At 50.3% G+C, this 23,563-nt stretch overlaps 1 protein-coding gene across 3 annotated transcripts; it reads left to right on the forward strand.

Moving 5' to 3' along the window:
• The first annotated feature begins 1,190 nt into the window (after positions 1 to 1,190).
• On the forward strand, positions 1,191 to 22,630 carry PSTPIP2 (proline-serine-threonine phosphatase interacting protein 2). Of its 3 annotated transcripts, none has more exons than XM_080371645.1 (15): positions 1,191 to 1,690; positions 9,585 to 9,685; positions 11,881 to 11,958; positions 12,942 to 12,976; positions 14,518 to 14,624; positions 15,319 to 15,381; positions 15,843 to 15,941; positions 16,143 to 16,188; positions 16,580 to 16,659; positions 18,183 to 18,281; positions 18,805 to 18,901; positions 19,216 to 19,297; positions 20,389 to 20,423; positions 20,916 to 20,979; positions 21,177 to 22,630. In XM_080371645.1, exons 1-14 carry the CDS (start codon positions 1,556 to 1,558, stop codon positions 20,969 to 20,971), a joined length of 1,113 nt encoding a protein of 370 aa, XP_080227771.1. In that variant the 5' UTR covers positions 1,191 to 1,555; the 3' UTR covers positions 20,972 to 20,979; positions 21,177 to 22,630. The 3 variants fall into 3 exon arrangements, with proteins under 3 accessions (XP_080227771.1, XP_080227773.1, XP_080227772.1); XM_080371646.1 differs by having other exon boundaries at positions 1,194 to 1,690; positions 20,922 to 20,979; XM_080371647.1 differs by having other exon boundaries at positions 1,192 to 1,690; positions 20,922 to 22,630.
• Positions 22,631 to 23,563: the final 933 nt, after the last annotated feature.

The raw sequence follows: 23,563 nt of genomic DNA on the forward strand, positions 1-23,563 counted from the left end.
AAACACGCTCTCTGGTGCTGTGTATCTCTGGTGATGGGTAGCAGTCAGCTGCGGTAACGCTCTCTGCCGTGATGGCAAAGCTGATGAGCGGCCGTTGCTGCAGGGAGGATGATGGTTGCGTGCGCTGCCCTGAGCTGCTGTGCTTCATCTGTCCTGCTTGCGCTGGGTCTCAGCCCCACGCGGGCTTACCTGCCTGTCCTAAAGTGTGCTCCTCCAGCGCAGTTGGATCAGGTGAAGAAAACTTGGAAATTTATTCCAGAACTGGCACTGTGGAGTTTTCTGGGCAGCTGGGTAGACTGCACCTCAGCTGATCAGTGTTCAGATGAAGTTGATAAAATCAAAGCTTTGACTGAAACCTTTTGGAGCTGAAACACAGATGTGACGCTGCCTCTGCTGCCGGGGCAGGATCTGCAGCTCTGGACGCTGAAAGCAAAATCTATGCAACCATGCTTTCATCGGTGTAAACCTCAGAAATGTTTGCCAAGTGGCCGTGGCCTCGGGTCACAACTGAGCAGATTTACTTCAGTAAGTGGAAAAAGACTTTTTTTTTTTTTTTTTTTTTTTTTCTTTTTACATTACCAGACTGCTTTAGCTGTCCCTGAGTTAAAGCAGAGACAGCAGGTTCGGGCTGATTCAGGCTTTCCAGCACACAGTGTCCTGTCTCATCTGCTTTCGTCTTTCTGAAGAACCACTTGGTGGTCGCTCGCCTGGTGTCTCGCCTCAGGCAGTGGCCCCAGCTCTGGGCCCCCAACAGAAGAAGGACATGGACCTGTTGGAGTGAGTCCAGAAGAAACCATGGAGATGATGACAGGCTGGAGCATCTCTGCTGGGAGAGGCTGGGAGCTGGGGTGGCCCAGCCTGGAGAAGAGGAGGCTCCAGGGAGACCTTATAGCACCTTCCAGTGCCTAAAGGGGCTGACATGGAAGCTGGAGAGGGGCTTTGTACCAGGGCCTGTAGCGAGGGGACAAGGGGGAAAGGCTTTGCACTGAGAGAGGGGAGCTCTAGATCAGCTGTAAGGAAGAAATTGTTCCCCGTGAGGGTGGGAGGCGCCGGCAGAGGCTGCCCAGAGCAGCTGTGGGTGCCCCGTCCCCGGCAGTGCCCACGGCCAGGCTGGGGCTGGGACCCACCTGGGCTGGGGGGAGGTGTCCCTGCCCGGGGCAGGGGTTGGGACTGGGTGGGCTTTGAAGGTGCCCTCCAACCCAAACCGCTCCACGGTTCAGCGATTCTATGAAACTGGGGACGAGAACAGCACGTGGAAACTTCCCAAATACTCCAGCAGCCCCTGGCTGAGGAGGCAGGAAGGGTGCTGCAGGTCGCATGTGCTGCTGGCAGCCCCGATGCTCCTGTTTCACCCTCTGCTCCCCGTTTCCATCATGAAACCGTGTGGGTGAATCAAGTCTGGCCGTCACTCGTGGGTTTCTCCCCGTGGCACGCCGATGCCGCGCCTGGCATCCCCACCGCTCTCGCCCATCCGCAGCAGCGCGCCCCAGGGCTCCCCCATCCACCGGGAGCCACGAGTTTGGTGGATGTAACCGTATGGTTTGGGACGGGGGGGATGGGGTTGGGTGGTGACACCGTGTCGTGGGGAGGGGCCAGCCTGGTGGGGCGGGCCGTGGTGGCACCGGGAGCAGCAGAGCGAGGTGGTGGCAGCAGCAGCATGCGGGAAGCACGGTTCAGGGACCACTTCTGGGTAAGTGGGGGCACAGTGGGGCTGGGGGTAGCGGGTGGGAGCCAGCTGGAACCGTGGGGGTCACAGCTGGCTTGGGGGCGGTCACCCCTCTCTGGTCAGGGTCATCTCCAAAGCCACCTCTGTGGTCCGTGGTCCTCGGTGGCTCCGAGTATCCCCAGGTAGGCACTGCCCATCCATGTGTGCCCTGAGAGCTGTGGCTTTGCCACCTGTCCCATGCAGTCAAAATACACCTCAACGAGCTGCTGCTGCCACGCTGGAGGAGGTTGGTGCTGGGCTGAGGGTTTGATGATATTAACTGGCCGCTGGTGAACTACTTGGAGACACCATGGCCAAAAACGGTTCTTCGATGGTGAGCTAATCCTGGACTAGAAGCGAATCCTTGGTGTGCTGCTGCTGAGCTGCCGAGGAAAAGCCACAGCTCGGGGAAGCCGGTATTTACTATTTGGGTCCGAACTGTGCTTTTGGGAATGGAGAAGTGCTGAGCCACCACTTATCTGCTGCAGAACTTCAGCGCTGTGGCTGCTCAGTTCCTCCTGGTGTGCGGGCCTTTTTCCAGGTACTAGCAGCCAGAAAATAAATTACAACATTTTGGCTTTGGGGGCTGAAAACCCCTGTCTGTGAGTGGTGCTCAGGGTTTCCCAGGTGACGCCTGGGAAGCAGCTCCCATTTTGCAGGATGGGGGGAAAGGCGTGTGTGTCCCAGGAGCAGCAGGTGCCGGCTTTGGGGCTCCCGTGTGTGGTGCAATGAGAGGGGTAAGCGCAGAGCCACGGGCTCTTCCAGCATCATTCGTGCGTTATCTGGCATCGCGCCGTCAGATATGTAAATGCCACATAGGTATCAAACCTGGCTTGGAAAAGAAAGCCAGCTTTGCATCTGGCAACAATTTTTCAGCTGTTTGTTGCCAAGAAGTTTCCACGGTGCTCTTTTTGCTTTGCAAATGTGCAGGAAGAGAGGGATCCAAGGGTGGTAGCAGCATCCCCTGGGCTGGCGGGGGGGCGTAACTGTGATGCCAGGGGAGCTGAGCAGATGCAGATTGTTGTGTTTCAGTGGTGTGTTGCATTGAAGAAGAGGTCCTTGCTGTGGGGCTGGCTTCACTTAGCACTGCCTGGTTTGTTCCTCTCCCGCTGTGCCGTGGTGCTTTTTGATGGAGGATCTTGGAGGAGGGTGCAGGGAAGATACTGGGGCAGGAGAAGCCCCAAGCTGACAAGGAGCTGAGGCATTGCATGGGGTGCTCCCTCCTTCTTGACCCCCCATATTGCAAACACAACCATTTACAATAATCCCCAGTTCCTGCTGAGCCTAAAACTATTGGTGCTCCCAGGGGATTTGCTTGGCTTTTTCCTGTCCCAAGCCTGTGTGCTTCAAACCCCCCCTGACTAAAGAAACACGTCCAGGGCAGGCAGCTGGGGTGGAGGGGAACGTGATGGATGTGAGTCAGTGGAGAGATGGAGACTCTGCTGCAGTTGTTTGGCCCATGGAAAAGGCAGGTACCACGCCAAGCAGTCAGTCTCCTCACCATGTACTGGTGACTGTGCATCAGCTGTGTGGACTGGAGGGGTGGGGGTTGGGGACCACAGATGGGCAGAAAAAAGCAGATTTAGAGGAGGTGTGGAGAGCTGCTCATATGGCTTCAGTTTGCTGTTAAGTGCTGTGAGAGAGTGCAAACTTCCTCCTGCAATTTTTCATCTTAAATTACTCTACTTAAGCCAAAAAGGGAAGAACCCTTCCCTGCTGAAGCAAACAATTCACAGAGGTCAGGACTGCCCCATGGCAAAGGGGGGATTTTGGCAGGACCCCAGAGGAAGTATGCTCCAATTGGTGGGATAAAATCTAAAAAACTAACCACCTCCCCCAAAGCTGACCTGTTTTTGGTATTGCACCTTCCAGCTTTGACATGCAGCTGGTCACGAATGCTGACCACCAAATTTCTTTGTGGAAACAAGCTGCAGCCCCATGGGATGCTGGGGCTGTACCTCAAGCCTCATCTGGGGACTGATTTAGCCTCAAACCCGAATAGTTCTGGTTTCTTTGGTGGGGGGTATATATCTGTCTTTTTCTGTGCTGGAACCTGGTCCCTGATGAAGTTCATGGTGTGATGCTTGTGATGCACTGCATCAGGGATGCACACCGTGACTTCGCTCTCTGCATTTGAGTTCGCTCATGCTTTTAGGTCTTGGCCAAGGATGATAAATTTCTTTAAATAAAGGGGTTTGCTCTTTTGCATTCTACTTCAGCTCCTGCTCACCCAGGGGCCAAAGTCCAGAGATGCCTGCAGCTTCGCGTGCGTTGGCCCTGAATGCCCCCACTAGCATGACGCTCCCTTCTGCAGCTTGCGCTGCCTGCAGCTGCCTGCAAAAGAGCTGTGCAAAAATAAAATACAGCAAAGATTGTGTTTGTTTCATCTGGCCCTGGCTATAGCAATTGTCACAAGTATAGGCAAGTGTGAGGTTTTGTTTTCATTTGTTTTTGCAACCTGCTGTTGCTCTTTCACTATACAAGGCCTCTTTTTTCACAGTACTCATTTTTTTGGTACATGCCTGGTTCTCCCCAAGCCTGTTCTTGCAGAGTAACCCAACGGCAAAGCTTTGGGCGTCATGAGAGCACTTTGGTCCTGTAAAACTATGTGGGAAAAATAGAAATTATGATAATGCTAAAAACCACTTTAAGTCTGATCTATTCGTTAGGAGCTTGCAACTTGGAGACTGGATTTTCAGTCATTTTGCTTTTAATGAGACAAACCCAATGCTCTGCTCCCTGCAGTGTATTGCAGGGTGCATTAAAAAGAAGCATTTGGTAAAGCATTAAAAAACCAAGCAAATAATGCTGAAGATGGAGACCTGCTGACTCTCAATGAGCTTGGCCTGCTCAAGCGATTTTTGAAAATCAGACTTTGGTTTCTCAGTCTTTCAGGCACTCTCAAATATTTCTTTGCCATGCCAAGGAAAAGCAATGCTGCTAAAACAATCCATGGCTCAGGCAAGACTTGCAGTAAAAACTGCACTGGCACGTTCAGTTTCTAACAAAGCGTGTTGCAAAGTGTCTGAAAACAATTATTTCCTCCCCCTCAGTGCATAGGAAAGAGGTGCTGCATCTCTTGTTGCAGTGGCACAAACGAAGTGTGGGGAAAAGGAGCAAGGGAGAGCTGGTGTCTGCAAAGGAACCGGCGATTCCCCCGCTCTGCTGTGGGTTACGGATGCTATTTTGTCAGTGCTGTACCTGGCTGTACTTCTTTATCGCCATGATTTTTTTAAACCTCATGTAGCTGGCTGGGGATAAACTCCTCTTCCCTGCATCCCCGCTGTCAGGGGATGGTGGGGGCTGCCAGCCTTGGGCTCCTGGGTTCATTCCCCTGCTGCTGACTCACGATGTGACGCTGGCAGGGCTATTTCACTTCCTTTTACCCCTGCTTGTTCTTCTCTAAACAGGGACTAGCGTGGTGGAGTTTGTTGGCAATGTTATGAAATCCTCAGATTGTCATTCGAAAGGAACAAGGTGGGGTTTGTGGGAATCGATCATTGCATTGAGGTGGGGTGATCCGTGGCTTTCCGTGTTTCCGAGAGGAGCAGGGTAGGTGTGTTGATGCAGGGGAAGGAGACATCAAATGGAAAATTATTAATCAGAAAGCTGCTTTTTGCAGGATGCTGCTTTCAAGTGAGCGGATTTGCAGTGAGTCCTTTTCCTCCCTGCAATGAGTTGTGTCTCCCTGTTGTACCCACCTGGTTATGGGATGGGGAGGAACTGCAGCCTCTTGTAGCATCTCCTGCTCTCCTCCCTCTGCTCCCTCCAGGTACCAGCGGAAGCATTTTTCTTGGTCTCAGCAACCTCTGCAGGACCCAGAGTGATTCTCAGGCTGTACTACCTGTGAGCAAGAATAGCACAGCCATTTACTGTTGCACAGTGTTTCTGACTACTCAGTCATCCAGCTTCTGCTGTGTTTCTCTACGCAGATAACAAGGCTGAGGAGAGATGCTAAGAGCTCTGCATCAATAAAGATCATTCAAGCAATGGTCCATGAGCAGTGTGCTGCCCCAAACCTTCCAGTTTTGGGAAGGTTGGAACAGACTGCCGGAGGGCAGGAGGCTCTGCAGGGGGGTCTGGGCAGGCTGGAGCGATGGGCCCAGGCCAGTTGTGTGAGGTTCAACCAGGCTCAGTGCCGGGCCCTGCCCGTGGGTCACACCAGCCCCCCGCAGCGCTGCGGGCTGGGGCAGGGGGCTGGGAACTGCCTGGGGGGAAAGGGCCTGGGGGGGCTGGTCGGCAGCCGGCTGGGCATGAGCCCCCCGTGTGCCCAGGTGGCCCAGGAGGCCAGCAGCACCCTGGCTGGTGCCAGCAGTGCTGTGGCCAGCGGGAGCAGGGCAGTGCCCGTCCCCCTGCCCTCGGCACTGGGGAGGCCGCCCCTGGAATGGCGCGGTGGGCTCTGGGCCCCTCGCTCCCAGACAGAGCCTGAGGGGCTGGAGCGTGTCCAGAGCCGGGCAGGGGGCTGGGGAAGGGGCTGGGGCACAAGTGCTGTGGGGAGCGGCTGGGGGAGCTGGGGGGTCAGCCTGGAGAGGGGGGGCTGAGGGGAGACCTTCTGGCTCCCTGCAACCCCCTGAGAGGGGCTGGAGCCAGGGGGGTCGGGCTCTTCTCCCAGGGAACAGGCGACAGGACGAGAGGGAACGGCCTCACGTTGTGCCGGGGGAGGGTTCGGCTGGGAATGAGGGAAAATCCCCTCACGGAAAGGGTGGCCAAGGCTGGCACAGGCTGCCCGGGGGGCTGGAGGCACCCGCCCTGGGGGGATTTATAACACCTGGAGATGTGGCGCTGGGGGCCATGGTTAGCGGTGGCCTTGGCAGCGCTGGGTTAACAGCCAGACTCTATAATCTTACAGGTCTTTTCCAATCTGAATTATTCTATGATTCTCCTACATCATTGCCTTCACAGGGTGTGTGCCTGGAGGATTTTTTTCATGTAAAGTGCGATAGGAGAGAGAAACGTCAAGCTCAGCAGCTTGCCTTTTAGCTGTGACTCACACACGGCCATAACATGACTTCAGACCCCCACTAGAGCATTTTAACCTGTCTTTTGGCTCACGGTGTAAACAAAATCCAAAAGATCACAAGCACACAAATTCCTTTTCCTCCTCAAGTCCATTGGGAGGATGCCACAAACCCAGGCAGCAGACTGGGAAGGAAAGGCATGTCCTGCTGAGCTCTGCAGGCTCGGGAAACATCAGCTGCTGCTTTGTCACCTTGAAATCATCTGTTTGTAGTTTCCATGGGCTGTGCTCTAAATAGCATGTGGGCTCAGAGCTCTGCCCAGTGGGGAGGACCAGGACAGCCACATGCTGCAGGGGTGGGAGGAGGGACAGTCATCCTCCTGCACCCCTCTGGTCAGGGAGGGCTTGGTGCAACTCCCCATCCTTCATAACTGTCTTTGGCTGACTTTGTTGTCTTTAAATCTCATTTTTTGTGCCCATGGTTCCGTGCTTACCATGTTGCCCTTCTTTCATTGCTCCCTGCCTTTGGGACATCACACAGGCAGTTGTGCTGGTTCTTTTTGTTCTTTCTGTGTCAACACCTGCCCAGAAGGGTGCTGCAGAGGTTGGTTTCATGGCACACAAACCTGTCCAGTTACTTCTGGGCCAGGAGCTCCTCCCGCCTGGAAGCAGCTCTTTTGGAAACCTCCATCACCTGCTGCCTCCCCTGTTTCATGTAACACCTTGCACTGTCAGGTCTGGTCCAGCCTTGGGCACTTAGGAAATACGTATGTGCTGGAATTAAATCCTTCTACTGGAGGAGGAAAAGTGACAAGATAGCTTAGTGCACATTTTTGATGGATGCTCCCAATTTTTCCCCTGACTTTTCTACCTGGTGCAGTGAGCCCAAGTGTGCCAGATGGCAGAGCAGGATGCGGGAGCCTTCAGGTGCCCCCAACATGCAGCGATGTGGGTCTGACCGCTCCGTCCTGCCTGGGCTTGCAGCGACCAACAGTTGTTCTCTGCATCCATTTTATTTCCTTTGAAACTGGGGGTACGAAGTCAAGTTAGGATGTTCCTGTATTTTGCAACTACCATGAAAACTGACTTCAGTGCAAGCGTGTTTCCTTTTTCACAGATTAGCAAAGATGTGACGCAAACTGAGAACTGGTTGTGGGTTTATCAGTAAGAAACCCATTTTGGAGGGACCCTTGTGCTTTGTAAGGAAACAGAAATGGTTTTGGTTTCCGCTTAGGTCCTGCTCCACAGTCCTCTCTTCTTGCGCATGCCATGGATGGAGCAAAGCTGATCTGGGATACCAGGGATTTCCTGCAGGTCCCGCTCCACCACACGTTCCCTTCACTTCTTGCTTTCTGGCCACTGACATCCAAGTCCTTGACTCCTTAGGGAAATCCACATCATTAAACCCTTCATTTAATGCAAATACCAGCCCTATTACTCCTCATTTCTTGCAGCAGGTATGAACTCCTGAGAAATCCCCACTTCTGCTGCCCACGCTGTCACACCAGTTCTCTGTGTACTCTCATTCTGGCTTCAGACTATTCCATAAATATCTCTGTCCTGCCATTATTCCTCTTCAAGCTTCTTAATAACTGTTTGTGGCTTTTGATTCCTTTCCCTGAGTTTCATATCTTCTCCTACCAGTGCTTCCTTTCTACAGCCTCCTTCCCTATACTTTTTGCTCCCATATGTGCTATTCTGTGCAACACTGACTCTTAGCAGAAGACAACAGGTAGCATCTTCTGCTCAGCTCCCTGTACCTGCCTCAGGCTTCTTCCAGAGGAGAGCTCATGGTCAGAGCATCTCTGTGTATTATCACAGCATGTAGGAGCCCTGCTCCTGATCCAGGTCTCCAGGGTGGTAAATCCTCAACAGTCATAAGGCAAAAATCTATTTTTTGTCCTAAGGTGCTTCCAGGCATGAGCATGAGGAGAGAATGGGGTACAGTGAGTCAACCTTTGTCCTAGGCCACCTACATCATTGCTGCATGTATCTTTTTTTTTTTTTTTTTTTTTTTTTTAATAAGCATCAGTGCAACATATATTTTTAAGAAGTAATTTGAAGGAAAGCAGTGATCCTTCAGAAGCCTATGGGAAGTATGAGTAGCACTGTGGGTCTGAAAGCCTTGGGCTGGAAGATGGGACTTGACCTCGTGAGCGGTGGAGGCAGGACATCTCCATGGCTGTGATGTTTTGTTGGAGAGAAGAAGCTAGCTCTGTGTGATGTGCTGGAGAGCACAGAGCAGTGGTGGGGGAGGGCCTGCTAGGGAAATGACCTTTGCAGTGGTGTTTTGAATTGATATGTGGGGCAGCATTGTTTTTTGCAAGGCCAAAGAGCAGGCTGTTGCAGCAGTGGTCATTGGGTCTACCCATACATTACTGTCAGGGCAGCAAGAGAAGCCCATAGTCCAGTGATCCTGTGCAGAAAGACCTGGTAAATTCACCTCCAGCCCAGATGTAGGCTCCTACGTCCAGATGTGAGGGTGATGCCCAGAACAGTGCAAGTCAACGTTAACCAAGATCTATCTCCATGTCTGCTGAAAATGTGAGGAGCAGTAGTAAGACGGGCTATATCTAGAGTTTTGGAGGGTTTTTAATGTTTGATTCCATTAAATCAAGGCTGACAGCTAAGCTTCTAGGAGGAGAGGCTATGTGCTGTGGGGCCAGCTGTGCTTAGACCAGGGGGAAGCAACAGGATGTGATAGGACTGAGCATTTTTGTTTTCTGGAAGTCCTGGAAGTGCCTTGTCCCAGATTGCCACCACTGTTCTCACTCTGGAGCTCTGCCTGCCCCTAAAAGAAAAAGATGGTATTTCGTACGGAAGCACTTGCACACTTGTTCCCACTTGTGCAAATGCCTCTGGAGGTGGCAGTGGCTGTGCACTGCACTGATGAGGATGTGACTCCTGTTCTTGTGTTTTCAGAGTACAGATCTGACCAGCACAGTTGGCTATGACAGCATCATTCAACATCTTAATGATGGCAGGAAGAACTGCAAGGAGTTTGAAGACTTTCTGAAGGAAAGGTATGGAGCTGCCTCTGAAAACGAGTTGGGTTGAACCTGGGAAGTGAAGCGGTGTCACTGCTTTACTCCTTGTATTCCCAGTTTGGTTTCTGTTGCATTTAACTCTCCACTATGTTAAAACACATTTGATTTTTGACTGATGAGGAACTTGTGTTTTCTTACACTGTCCTTTCCTTGCACAGCTGGTGCTGTGGTGTGAAGTCCACGCCCAGGAATCCTCAGCTGTGAGGCAGCAATGGTGCCCAGGGCTGGATGCTCACATTTTGAACTCTCTATTAAAAAGAAGAGGAATCAAGAGCAATTTAATAATTCAGTCTTACATGTTGCCAGACATCTGTACTGATGTGTTTGCAGCTGTTGGTGGCCCGCCCAGGCCACATGTGTTCCCATGAAGTTCACCTCGCAGAAGACCAGGTGAAGACCTTGGCACAGGAGAGGCATGGCTTTGTCCTAAGTTTCTCTTTGTACGTTATGGACAGCCCACATATTTTATGTTAAAAATTAGTAACATTAGACAGTGTGTTTATTAATCAGAGGATATGACCTAAGTAGAGGTTCTGTGGCTACAAAGGCACAGCTGAGATGGTTTGGCCAGGTATTTTGACTTTATGGTTCACCTGGCTAATAATGGCTAAATATAAAGAATGTTGTAGAACAACCCTGAATTAATGTAATTTTGGTATTGAGAACTGGAGAAAACAAACCTCTGAATACAAACCTCTGGTACAAACCAGCCTGGAACAAAGTGGGATGAAGAGAAGGAGAACCTGCAGTTAAAAGTATCTAATGCATCTACATCTGTCTAGGCTGTAATCCCATGTTCCAGGAAAATTTGGGCTTTCCAGCTGCCCAAGGCACCATCCGCTGAACCCTGAGAACCCTGCTCATCCATGACAATGGAGAGTGCAAAAAGCCTCATCTGTACGCTATGCACTTTTCTGCTTAGCCGTTGAAGGAGGTGGAGGTTCCCACTGACGTGTCTAGCCAGGAGGAGATTAGAGGCTGGACCTGGGCTTGCTAGTGGCACCCGTCTCTGAACGTGGCCCACTTCTCCATGTGCAGCACGGCTGTTACATGGAGCCAGCCACGGAGAACATGTCTGTCGGATCTGATGCTTTTTTGCAAAAGGAAATTTGTGGGAATATTATTAGATAGATAAAAAAAAATCAATTCATAATCTTTATTTTTCCCCCCTTTCCCTACAAGCTTTTGGAGTTTTTAAAGAGTTAAGTCAGGTGAACCACACTGCCAAACTCTAGAAATCAGCATCTACATCTGCATTTGAGATACAAGCACTTTAGGAGGCGATTTATTTTATCCAGTAGACCTTCTAATGCAAGCCTCCACCAGCACTTGTTTCTCTCCATGACTGCAGACGTGCAGCTAGGGTGGGTTGCCCAGATGGAGATACCTACATCTGATCGAGCAAGTCCAGCCCTGGTTGCCTGTACAGATTTCAAAGTGACTGCAGAAACCTGCTGGTTCTTGGAGTACAACACATAGGCTTGCTTTCCCCTGCCCCTCTTTCTTCCAGCAGGGAAGGACAATATGATCTCTCAAAGGTTTTATTTATGTTATCTCACCAGATGTGGCCTCTTCTGTAGCTGTTCTCCCTAAGGACCAGAGGCAAGCAGGAGAGAGTACCTACATTTTTAAAAGTCCTGAGCCTTGGGGTGCACGTATGGTGATGTATGGTGGTGGAGAGGTCTCTGAGGTGCCTGCTCCCTCCTGCCATATTTGGTTTAAGTCAGCCAGATCAGATTCAAAAGTCCTTTGTGTGGATGGGCCGACAGATGCCCATGGCTGAGATGTGGAAAACATGATTGCACAAGCCTTGTTCCCATAGGAAACTGAGCTAAAAACTATCCAGGTGACTCACCTGGCTGTATCCAGCCACCAGCTGCACTGGCCGCTTAGTCCTCCATCTCCTGCGGAGGTGGTGCTTGCACCCATCGGCCATGGGGAGATGGGGAGAATGATGCATCGGGGCCACAGACACAGCAAAACAGGGTGTTTTCAGTAGAAAGGCTGTTGGGTAACTGCAAACAACAGCCTGCCTTCAGCCACCCACCCCAGCTGGCTCACAGCAAGTCAGGAGATAGGCAGGGTGTTAAGAACAGGTCTTGTCTTCTGCTGCAAACGAGTATCAGTTTCTGAAATGAGAACTTCCTCTGATTTCTCTCTTTCCTCATTAGGGCAATTATAGAAGAAAAATATGGCAAAGAGCTCATTAACTTGTCGAAGAAGAAGCCCTGTGGGCAGACGGAACTGAAGTAAGTTCACAGTCCTCTGTGTGTTTGGTTTTTATGGGTGTCCTTACTTGGAGCAATGAAGGAGGAGCAGAAGGAAGGAGGCTGTGAGTGAGAAAACAGTGTTGAAATACGATTGGGATGCTACCAGCGGATGATCTGAAATAGGTCTTGTGAACGAATGGTGCACAGTTGCGTTGTACTTTGCCAATAATCAAGCTAGACTCCACCAAGTTCCTACCAGCCATAAACTAATCAAAGCATCGGAGATGCTCAGGTGAGACGTAGACATGCAGTTCAGCAGAGGGACAAGGATCATGAGACCTTGGGTTTACTTCTGACTGTTTTTGTGGCCAGAGGAAAGTACCAGTACTTCCTTGACTCAAACCATTACAATCTTCAAAGCTCAGTGTGTCACCGCCCCCCAGGTTGGTGGTTGGCCACTGTGGTCGGCTCCACGACTGGGTCTCCATTACCTTGGCACCTTCTACTTCCTGCTGTGTTTCTGTAATTTATACGTGCCCGGTCTGATATCCTCTGATCATTTATTTACAGTTTTATGCTGTATATATAAATATATATATATATTTAGTGTGTATATATATATACATATACATAAAAATGTATTATATTTTATATCACATAAAATGATTCTGAAATCTTTATTGTACAATATGAACAGGGAGAAAAGTTCCCTATATTTCCAGCCACTGGCCAATGCACCGTGTAGAAGGTGTCCGTATGACTGAGATGATAGTTTTAGGAGGTCACCTGAAACATTTGTCATGAAACTCAGAATTTTGAATAGCATCCAACATTTAGAAAGATGTAAAGTAGATGTACACCAAGCTGCGTTACACTTGCTGAGAGTAAAAAAGCCGGAGGTATAAGGAGGGTAAATAAACCTGCTTTGAGCTGCTTTGGCTGGCGTTGAGTGAGGGATTTGCTATCTGGTTTGCGCCTGACCATGCTTTGCCACTCTTTAATGGTCTGCCCGTGTTTTTCAGCACACTGAAGAGATCTCTGGATGTTTTCAAGCAACGTGAGTAATTCTTTGTGTTTGTCAGGACACTTGGCAGAGCCAAAGCCTGCAGACAGTGGAAGAAAATAGCAGAGAAACCTCTAAACCTGTGCGATGCTGGGTCAGGAGTAGGTTGTCCTGCTGGCCCAGCTCATCCCAGTGTGTAGGGCTTGGGACCAAGGGCTCCAGGGCATGGGTGGGAGAGGGGACCCACAGGGAGCCCTTTTGGGGGTCGTGCTGGAGTTGTACATCAGAAGCTGTGCATGGGAAGCTCATCTGTTGGCCTGGCTTGCATTGCCCTCTTCATGCACATACGTGGTAATTCACACCTCGAATGGCGTGGTGGGCTCTGGGCCCCTTGCTCCCAGACAGAGCCTGAGGGGCTGGAGCGTGTCCAGAGCCGGGCAGGGGGCTGGGGAAGGGGCTGGGGCACAAGTGCTGTGGGGAGCGGCTGGGGGAGCTGGGGGGTCAGCCTGGAGAGGGGGGGCTGAGGGGAGACCTTCTGGCTCCCTGCAACCCCCTGAGAGGGGCTGGAGCCAGGGGGGTCGGGCTCTTCTCCCAGGGAACAGGCGACAGGACGAGAGGGAACGGCCTCACGTTGTGCCGGGGGAGGGTTCGGCTGGGAATGAGGGAAAATCCCCTCACGGAAAGGGTGGCCAAGGCTGGCACAGGCTGCCCGGGGGGCTGGCGGCACCCGCCCTGGGGGGATTTATAGCACCTGGAGATGTGGCGCTGGGGGCCATGGTTAGCGGTGGCCTTGGCAGCGCTGGGTTAGCGGTTGGACTTGGTGATCTCAAAGGTCTTTTCCAACCTCAATGAATCTGTGAATCTAATCCGAGCATCTAAAAGATGATGCTTTGGCCACTTTACATGGTCCCTTCGTTGCCCTGTGTCACAGCCTGCCAGGGTCCGGGCAGCCAGCACCTGCACGTCGAGGGCCAGCACTCTGCTACCCTGATCACATCCGTGCTCTGCCTGGCCAGGTCTGCCTGCTGCTCCGTCCGTCCCACAGCACACCTCCCTAACGAGGCTCTGCCCTCACAGCAGCTGCCTATTAATAGCTGTGGGTCTGAAACAGCTCTGGAGGTTGAATCATGAGCTACAGTTCAGTTTAGCTCCCTTGCTGAGCTCGCTGGTGTGGTGCTGCACAGCATGACCACTCGTCTTCAGCAGGATGAGCCTGAGATTTTTTTTAGCATTACTTTTTCTGTGCCTTAAATTGGTTGCCTGCTAGCCTGGGGCAACGCTGCCTCCAGGCAGCTGCTTCAGGGTACAATGTGTTGAAACATGCCTGAATTCATCTGGATGAGGGGTAGATGTGACTGTGCTTGTTTGAATAACTTCTCTTGATATGAGTTCTCTTAAACTGAAGTGTAAGACTGATGCTTACATAGGCAAGTGCCACTTGGAGGCTGCTTCAAAAGCGCTGCTGCTATGTTTCTGCAGGAGGATGTGTGATGTGGGGTTAGTTCAGTGTGAGCTACAACAGCTGACTTGAGCAGCAGTCTTTTTAAGAATATATATCTATATCTGTATCTATTATGATTTTTATTTCTTTGAAGAGATAGACAATGTGGGACAAGGTCACATCCAGTTGGCTCAAACCCTTCGGGAAGAAGCAAAGAAAATGGAGGAGTTCAGAGAAAAGCAAAAACTGCATCGGAAGAAGGTCAGGTGCCGTGGGAGCACATGCTTTTGTCCCAGAGTGTTGATCCTGCCCTGGTGACGGGCTGCTCCCGGCTGGTGTCTCCCACTGTGCCCCAGCCCCCACCATGCCCCTGGTGCCTGCTACTGCTGGGAAGTCCTGAGCTCCTCCCTACGTGTTGCAACCATGTTGGTGAACAGTGCAGCAACCTCTGACTTCCTTCTTTTCACTGCCACATCTCCTTTGGGTGTTTTTTGGGGCCAGCTATATCAGGGGCTCAGCTCCAGGGACTGCAGCTTCAACCAGGAATGTTTTTAAAGCATATATACATAGTTCTGTATGACCTCCATAGGGTCTGCTAAAATTGGCAAACCTTTTAATTTCTTCTGGTTTGAGATTCTTGGAATGTCTGGAAAATGAAGGAAAACTACTAGAACCAGGGACTGGTTTGGACCTAGCAGAGGGGAGTGGGCTTCCCAATTTTTCCAGACCCTACGGAGATGATACAGTACCATATATTGTGAAGATCTCATTTGTAGAGCTCCTTTGCATATGTGAGTGGAGGCATAGATTGAAGAATAAAAAATGGGTTTTGTGAAGACACTTTGGGTGGATGAAGGTCCTTAAATCCATCCCAGTCTGGTCCATGCCTCTTCCTTTCCTAAGCCAAGTAGTCTGTCCTGGAGCTTTGATGGTCAATGACGTGTTGTCTTCACAGATCGAGCTGATAATGGAGGCGATACACAAAAACAGGAATTTGCAGTACAAGAAAACCATGGAGGTAAAGTGAACGTGCTGCTGTTTCTTGCCATATGGGTTAATGGTGCTAACACACACGCACAGCGCTGGGGCAGGGTTAGACACGAGGGTCTTCCTTCTCTGCTGCAACTCGCGGTGCCGTGTCCACATAAGCGGTGTGCAGGGTGTGCTCAGAAAAACTGAAGAGTACCCCAGGGACTTGGCTGGTGGTAGCTTTGCAGGGTTGAGTATGAGTGATTTAGATGTCACGGACTCAATTGCCCTGAGCTTTTCATCACAAACAAAGAGCAGCTTGTCTTGTGAGGTTGTCTTTGCCCAAGCAGTAGGGCACCTGGGACCTTAAGTGCTGTCCCCTGCTGGGCTGGCAGCCTGCCCCCACCTCTTCGCTCGTAGGCTGTGCTTTCCTCCAGAGCCTCCTGCGGGAGCTGTATTTGCATCTCATTGCTTGCTGACGTGCTCCTGCCCCTTTGGTGGCTCCCCTAGGCCAAGCGGCTCTACGAGCAGCGCTGCAGGGATAAGGACGAGGCGGAACAGGCTGTGCATCGCAACGCAAACCTGGTGACGCAGAAGCAGCAGGAGAAGGTATGGAGAGGCGGGTGTCCATGGGGCCAGGGGAGAAAGGGGTGTCTGTTCTTGCAGCTCTCCTGCCCTGTGGCTCTTCTTCCAGCGCCAGATCTTGGGGTGAGATGGATAGGTTGGTGATGTTCCCCAGCTGGGCTGCAGTGCCATTGGTGATGCACCCAAGCTCTCCTCTACCTTTTTTCTCTCTCCCATTTTTGGCAGCTATTCCTGAAGCTGGCTCAGACAAAATCAGCTCTAGAGGACTCTGGTGAGTGTGGAAATGAAGCATTTGGAGGGTGAGGGAAGTGTTTCCCAGGACAGGGGGTTTTGAAGCTATGGCATGGCTCTTGCAGCGAGCCTAGCCCTTGGGTCAGGCATGGCTCCTCAGAAACACGTGCCCAAGATACCAGAGGTGGGCACCTGCCCTGGAGAAGTCTGCATGGCCCCAACAAGGCTGCTCCCACCATTCCCCCACGGCCAGACCCTATGCCTTGCTATGCAGCTCTGCAACCCATTGCAGTGCCCGCCCACAGCTGACCTGACACATTACTGCTGCTTTCTCCCTGACGTCCTGGCCATTTCAGGCTTCACATATTACCTTCTAGCAAAGGGGTTTTTTAATTAATGTTAATCAGATGAAAATGTGATTTCTCTCACAGACAGAAGTTACCAGCAAAGTGTTACCACTCTGGAGAAGATCCGGGAAGAATGGCAGAAAGAGCACATCAAAGCTTGCGAGGTAAATGCCCCCAAACACCTTCAGACAGAATTGTGGTCCTCTGGATGTCCACCCCAGTGCAGATTTGCTTTCTCTGTGTTCCCCTGGCAGTGAAGCAGCAGGGTGTGTTGCAGCTAACCCTGTGTGTGTTTCATGTTTGGCTTCTGGATTCTGCTATGTCCCACTACATCAAGGCTTCCACTGTTTTGTTTTATTTTTATTTTTCTTCTTAATGCCATCTACCACATCTTAAAACTGACAAAGTAGTGATATTTTTGTCCATTACCTGCTTGCACATTTGGTGTGGCTGTCATCTTGAACAGCTGTGGTCACCTCTGGATTCTTGACGACTCAAGGCCAATATGTCAGAGAGCAACAACAACACCTGGCAGACTCTGTCTGAACCTCTGAAAGTCTTTAAAAGACTTTGCAGCAGAGGCTGGTGGCCGGCTGGGGATGCGCACTGGGTGAGGCCATCTGTATGTGAGCGCTGCATGCCAGGAGCCCTTCACCTTGCATTGCACAGACCACGTGTAGCATGGGAACCCCTCCAAGCGGTTGTATCAGCCTAAAGCAGACTGTCTCATAGCAAAGTGGTCTAGCAAGGATTTCTAGCACATGCTGGGGAAGTCCAGAGCTGGTGGTGAGAGGACCACACAGCTGCTCTGCTGCTGACCTGTGTCAGGGACTGCCGGGATCAAGGTTTTATCCCAGGTCTGCTGCAAGCTCGCAAACAACCTTCCCATTCCCAGCTGTGCCAATCCTTTCCCAAGCCACTGCTCATCAGGCCTCTATTTTACTTTTTCCTTTTGAGATGGAATTTGCTGTCTGTTCTGTGTGGCATGCATTGGTGTCTCAGTGCTAGTGTGCTTTGGTGTCCGGGGTCTCAGAAGCCTCTGTGATGGTGGGGTGTAGAATGCATAGTTTCACTTCCACCGATGGATTACGTGGAGGTTTTCCCTTTGGTGTGTTGCAAAGGTCGTAACCGGTAACAAGTGCACATGTATGCTTGGGATGGAAGGTTATCATGTGTAAAGGCATGTGAAATTGAGGTATACCAGACAGCAGATTTCAAAAGACTTGGGTTTAAACCTGCTTGGAAAAGCTCTGGGCAAGAAAAAGGGAGAAGACCAACCAATCAACGTGCCTCTGTCTTCATACATCCCCAGTGCTTTTTTATTGCTTCATACCTGTGGGAGGGAAGTGAGCTGGGACTGCAGGACCATGGGGTACCTAGGGAACATGCACTGCCTTTTGGAAGTTGCTTGGTCTCCCCAGAAGTAGCAACGTCCTGGGTGACCTGCAGACCTTCCTGAGCTTAATACTCATCTTTGAAATACTTGGTTGTGTGGAGGGATCATTTTGTCCCTGGACAAGCTGGAAGACTTGTGGTTTCCATGTTTCCTGCAGAAGGCCAAAACCACCTGCTCCTCACTGAGGACAGTTGTCTTTGTAGTGGCACCTGGGGACAAGAAGCTATCAGGATAAAAGAGATTTGCTCTTGTTTTAAAGATGTTAGGGCTATTTCGTCTGTGTCATTTCAGTTCTTTGAGACTCAGGAGTGCGAGCGGATCAACTACTTCCGCAACGCCCTCTGGCTTCATGTCAACCAGCTCTCCCAGGACTGTGTCCAGACTGATGAGGTACATCAAATGACATTCTCTGGTTTTCTGTTTGGAAAGCAAAGCCCAGTTTGCTTTCCTGTGCACTAAGCTGTGCTATGTTTGAGTTGGGCTGTGGCCTTTGATCGGCCACCAGACACCAGCATGAGTGTGCAGACAGAAGGTTTTGGTTAGAGCTCTTGCAGGTGAGGTTTCCTCTGGGGTTCCCATGGTTTTTGAGGGTAGTGAGACACTGGCACAGGCGGCCCAGAGAGGTGCCTGATGGCCCATCCCTGGGAACATCCAAGGCCAGGCTGGACGGGCTCTGAGCAACCTGATCCAGCTGAAGGTGTCCCTGCCCATGGCAGGGGGCTGCACTGCAAGGACTTTGAAGGTCCCTTCCCACCCAAACCGTTCTGTGATTTTATGGTTCTCCTACCACTCCTACCACTGAAGCTTGTGTCTTGAGTGAGCACTGGGCTTTCACCCCTTGTATGATAAACAATTGGAAGTCTCTTGGTTTCTGTCCCGATGTACAGAAATGCTTTTTATTTCCCTTTTGCAGAAATATGAGGAAATCCGCAAGAGTTTAGAAATGTGCAGCATTGAGAAGGATATTGATTTTTTTGTAAATTTACGCAAAACTGGAAGTTTGGCTCCAGGTAAGAGCTCAGTACAATCTCATGAAGTAGTGCTGACTTCATTGTACTTCTCTCATGGGGCTGCTGCTCTGTTCAGCATCAGTTTGGCTGCAAAACCCATAGATTTTGCAACAACCCTCCTTTCATTCACTGGCAGGCGGCACTACTCTTTGCCATGTATTGTGAGCCCCTGAAGATAATCTCCCCTTTCTGTAACTTCTAATTTCCTGATTGGGCATTTTCCCAGAGAGGGGAAAGACTTAGCAGCTGAATGGTGGTATGACAAGTTTATGGCTATAAAAGGTCTGTACTTCACTATTGTTAACTTCTCCTAGCTCCTGTTGTTTATGAAAACTACTATAATACACAGAGAAATGCAGCTCCAGTGAGAAGTCCTGTTCCCGTACCTATATCAAGGTAAGGGATGTAACATGTACACTTGCAATTGCTATAGTAAATGATGCTTTCCCCCCCTTAAAAAAAAGACAAAAACCAAGCATATTTTGTTGCTTTCAGTCTACTGGAGGCTTGACTTGGCAGTATTAGAAGAAAATACTTCCCATTCTATGTCGTCCATCACTTTTCACAACAGGACTTGTTGTGCACAGGACATATGCCAATGTGCTGCCTACTAATAAGCTGTCCAAGGACCCCCTCAAACCCAGTCAGAGGTTCTTCCTCCCCCTTTTAGGGTCATTTCTCCCATCTCATCGTTTGGATTCTTAATTCTGGAAGTGCTTGTGGTAAAAGCCTGCTCATTTTTTCTTGTAACAAGCCTATTCCAGAAGTCCTTTGCATGGAGGTGAGGGGCTGTGGTGCTTGGACAGCAGGAAAGCAAGGCAGTCTAGGGAACACTGAATTTCATGTCTTGCTTTCTTTGGGAACTATCTGAGCTCCCTTTCAGAGCATCCTCTGATACCAGACCGAAACCTTTTGAGCTTCCCTGCATGGTTCTCCGTGGGGTTTGTCCACCTGAGGAGAGATGCATCAGTTGAAAGCATGCATGGGTAGAGGGAGGCAGAGCAGAGCTGAATTCACTCCCCCAGGACAGAGGCTGGTCAGGGAGGACAGGGTCAAGGATGTCTCTGCCGGGGGCAAGATGACAACTCAGGGCCAAAGACTCATGCTAAAGACGAGTGTGCCACTTTGGCTGTCACACTGGGAGAGAAGTCATGTTCAGTTAATGGTTTCCTGATGTCTCACTCTAGGCAAAGGCATGTAAAAAGGCATCCCCTGAGGCTCACTTGTAAATGTTTCCACAACTCAGTACTTTTTGGTTGCTTTTCCCTCTCCTGCACAGTATCAGCTTCAGTTCCCATGTCTGCCAAGCAGGCTGTCGATGGTGAGCCCACTGTGACATGCCTTGGTACCAGGTCTCCATAAAGCCCAGGCTGGCCAAACCTCATGCCCTCTCACAGGTCTGGGATGGCAGCTGTGGAGTGCAGAGCCAGGGTGAGGGGAGTCCTGTAGCCACACACATCCTCAGCTCTGTGTTTCCTTCTGTGCAGGAGGGGACCTCTACCCACCCCGACCAGCGCGCCAGGTGAGTTACCTGCTTTATGGGGTTTCTGGCCCTGCAGAGGAACACTCTGGTTTTTCTCTCTTCCATCAGTTCATGAGCTTAGGTGAAGCTCCTGCTTTAAGTCCAGTCCCCACTGTAAGATGCTGGGAAGCTGGGCACTGACTTTGGAGGCAAGGTTTCAGCCAGGACAAGTTCTGATCAAAGCCCTTTGTGTGGGCATTTCTGAAGCTTAAGGATGCCCACGCTGGGGATCCCACCAGTCTCTGCAGTTTGCTTCAATAGCACGAGATAGATCATTGCCAGTGCCATTTCAGTGACGGGACACTGCAGCAGGACTTGGCAAAATGAGGTCCCGCTTTGGCTCTTTGGCAAATAAAGTCATTTCTTTGAGCCTCATTCACCCTTTCCTTCCATCCCTTTAACACAGGTAGTCAGTGCGTGGTGTTTCTGTCCCGTGTAAAACCTTGTAATGAGCACTTCTCATGAGCAGAACTTATTTTTGTGTGCTCTGAGTTTCAGGTGAGCCTGATTATGCCACAGTTGACGGCTACAGCTTGATACATCACTAATAACCACAGTAAGTACTCACATTTGATGAAGAAAGGATTTAGTAAGAGATGCAGCTACACAAAGGAGGGACATGGAGGAAAGAAAGGCCACCGGTTAAGGGATGGCATGTTGAGGTGACCAACTGGGAGCCGTGATCATGTCAGCCCTCCCATTGCTTGTCTGAGCTGGAGCTGTGGTTTAGATGCTGTTGATCCTGTTCTGTAGGTTCTCCATGCAGAAGATGGCCAGCGTTGCAGAGGTCGTGTTTCCAGTTATTCCGGGCCACATAGAGCTGAAGTGCTTCTCTGTTTTAAAAAAGTATTTGAGGACTCTGCTAATTATTTGTACATTCAGAAAGTGCCTGCTAAATATCTGTGCCTTTGATCAGCAAACTGCTTGGATGGATATCCCACCTTCACACTCAGGGGAAGAAAAGGAATATAAGTGGTGGACCCAGGCACAAGGGCGATACGTGTCAGAAGAAGTTTTTTGATTTGAAGTTCTAAAGTGCAGCCATGTGGGAGAGGCTGGAGCCTCCCACCCTCCAGATAACTAAGAAGTCAGATGTGTCGAGGGGAGCACTGTGTGATACCTTCGGGCACGCTGGCTTGTGTTCAGGGCAGATGTATCCCACTCAGCTTTCAGGATACACTTTTGCCTGTCTCTAAAGTCTTTCATTAATGGTCATTAAACTTGTAATTTAGGCTTAATTTTGGTCATGCCTCTCAGGGAGCTTCCTTAGAGGAGCGCCAGCGGTTACACCAAGTGTCTGGCTTCGCTGTAGACATGCTCCAGGCATAAGCGTTGGTACTGGAAGCTGATTTGCATCTTGCCTTGTGCAGCAATGCCCAGAGCAGCTACTTAGTAAGAGGCTACGTAGAGCTAACTAGTAATAGGCTGTGCCACTGCAAACCTGCTGGGAAGTCCTGCACCCTGCAGAGTTCTTGGGGATCTGAAGGATGTCAGTCGGCTCTTGCAACTGTCTCTCCAATGAGGGGCTTGTGTTTTTATAGATTAATGGTATAGCTTGTCATTGCTAGGCTCTGGAGATGCACATTTGATTAACTTCTGGGAATACCTAAATTTTGGACTTGTTCTGACTAAGCACCACTGGAAACAAATTTACCTACTAATGGGCTGGACCCATGAAACTCCTGTTCTGACAAGGTCTCCTCAAAATTTCTGCCTTTTTTATTTACCGTATGTACAATCATGGCTTTGATTCAGAAGCTTACATGCCTCAGGGCTGCTGGTATCTCTGAAGTCCCTGTGTGCAGTGTTGCTTAACAGCTCCTCAGTGCCTTACAACACTGGATACAGGGACACAGGACATAGGGAGCAGCACACAATTTAGCTGGCTGAACCTGCTGCCAGGTGCTTAATTTTGGAGCACCAGGAGTTGCTAGTTGTATCATGTTCTTCAAGTTGAATCTGTGTGACTTCAGTATGTGCCCAAGCCCACCGGTCCCCAGGGGATTTACTGAATTTCCTTGTGTGGAGAAGATGACTGTGAGCTTTAACATCTGTCCTGCTGCATTATAGTGAACTATGCAAAGTGCACATGTCAAGGAATCAGTTGTCTTATTTTATTTTCTAAAGACCAAGTATACAAATAATCTCCTGAAGGAGCCTGCTGTAGTCTTAGTTCCTTAAATACATATTTAAAAAATAAGTTTTGAGACTTGTGTGCTGGGTATTATTTTTTTTTTTTTTGAAGGTTGTCATGTTCACTTTCTGTCAGGACTGGGGCTGGTACACCTTCAGAGCAACCCAGGATGTTTGCGTGGTGAGTTCCCTCTCCTGGAAGGAAGCCAACAAGAGCTTATCCTTGCTTAGTCTTTATTTCAGTACTTGCTCAGTACCAAGACAGTTGTGGGAGACAACACCCCAAGGAAGCCTGGCATGAAAACAAGCACTTGTGATGAACTGTAAACTGCAGACCATGTAGGACTGGAAGAATATTTACTCTACAATACATTGCGTTGTTTTTTCCTTGAGATTTTTCAGCTGAGCACAATAGATGGTGTTAGGCTTTTCTGGCTGCAGAGGTCCCCAATGAGGCTGAAACCTGGCTTGCACATTCACTAAATGAACAGAAGTAATCCAACAATAGGGATGCCAGTTATGAAAATACACCAAATCTTCGAATAGACGTAAAGCCAAGTAAAGTCTGGTTTGGAAGAAGCATGGCCAAATGTGGAGCTACTGGGAAGCAAGTCTGTGGGCCCATGAGAACTGAAATGGTATTTTATCTTCAGCCTCCTCCCTCGCTTGTGAGTGCTGCACCCAAATGGTGCAGCAGACTTTGGCCTCCTCCCAGGGCCCTGTGGAGGAGCCTAGCCTCCTCCTGGGCCCCTATAGTGGAGGCTGAGCTTCCTCACAGATGCCTGTAGAGAGGTTTTGCCTCCTCCCAGACCCCTATAGAAGTGCCTGGCCTCCCTACAGACCCTGATAACCAGATGTGCAGCTCCTGCTTTCCCTCCCCAGGGAGACAGCGACAAGTACCTTAATTAGACAACTACTTTAATAAGACAGGATAGGAAAAGGAATACAGATAGCAAGTTAGTTCTACATCCCTTCAGGTGCTGGGCACCCCACCTTCAGGTGGAGTC

The sequence above is a fragment of the Falco punctatus genome (assembly GCF_963210335.1).
Source record: "Falco punctatus genome assembly, chromosome: Z".
Taxonomy (NCBI): Eukaryota; Metazoa; Chordata; class Aves; order Falconiformes; family Falconidae; genus Falco; species Falco punctatus.

Excerpts from the sequence above, each read along its gene's own strand:
- PSTPIP2 (XM_080371645.1), top strand. The coding sequence starts at position 1,556 with ATGGGGTTGGGTGGTGACACCGTGTCGTGGGGAGGGGCCAGCCTGGTG. Across the intron at positions 15,942-16,142 it reads CGCAGAAGCAGCAGGAGAAG|CTATTCCTGAAGCTGGCTCA; the intron begins GTATGGAGAGGC and ends CATTTTTGGCAG. Across the intron at positions 16,660-18,182 it reads AGCACATCAAAGCTTGCGAG|TTCTTTGAGACTCAGGAGTG; the intron begins GTAAATGCCCCC and ends GTGTCATTTCAG.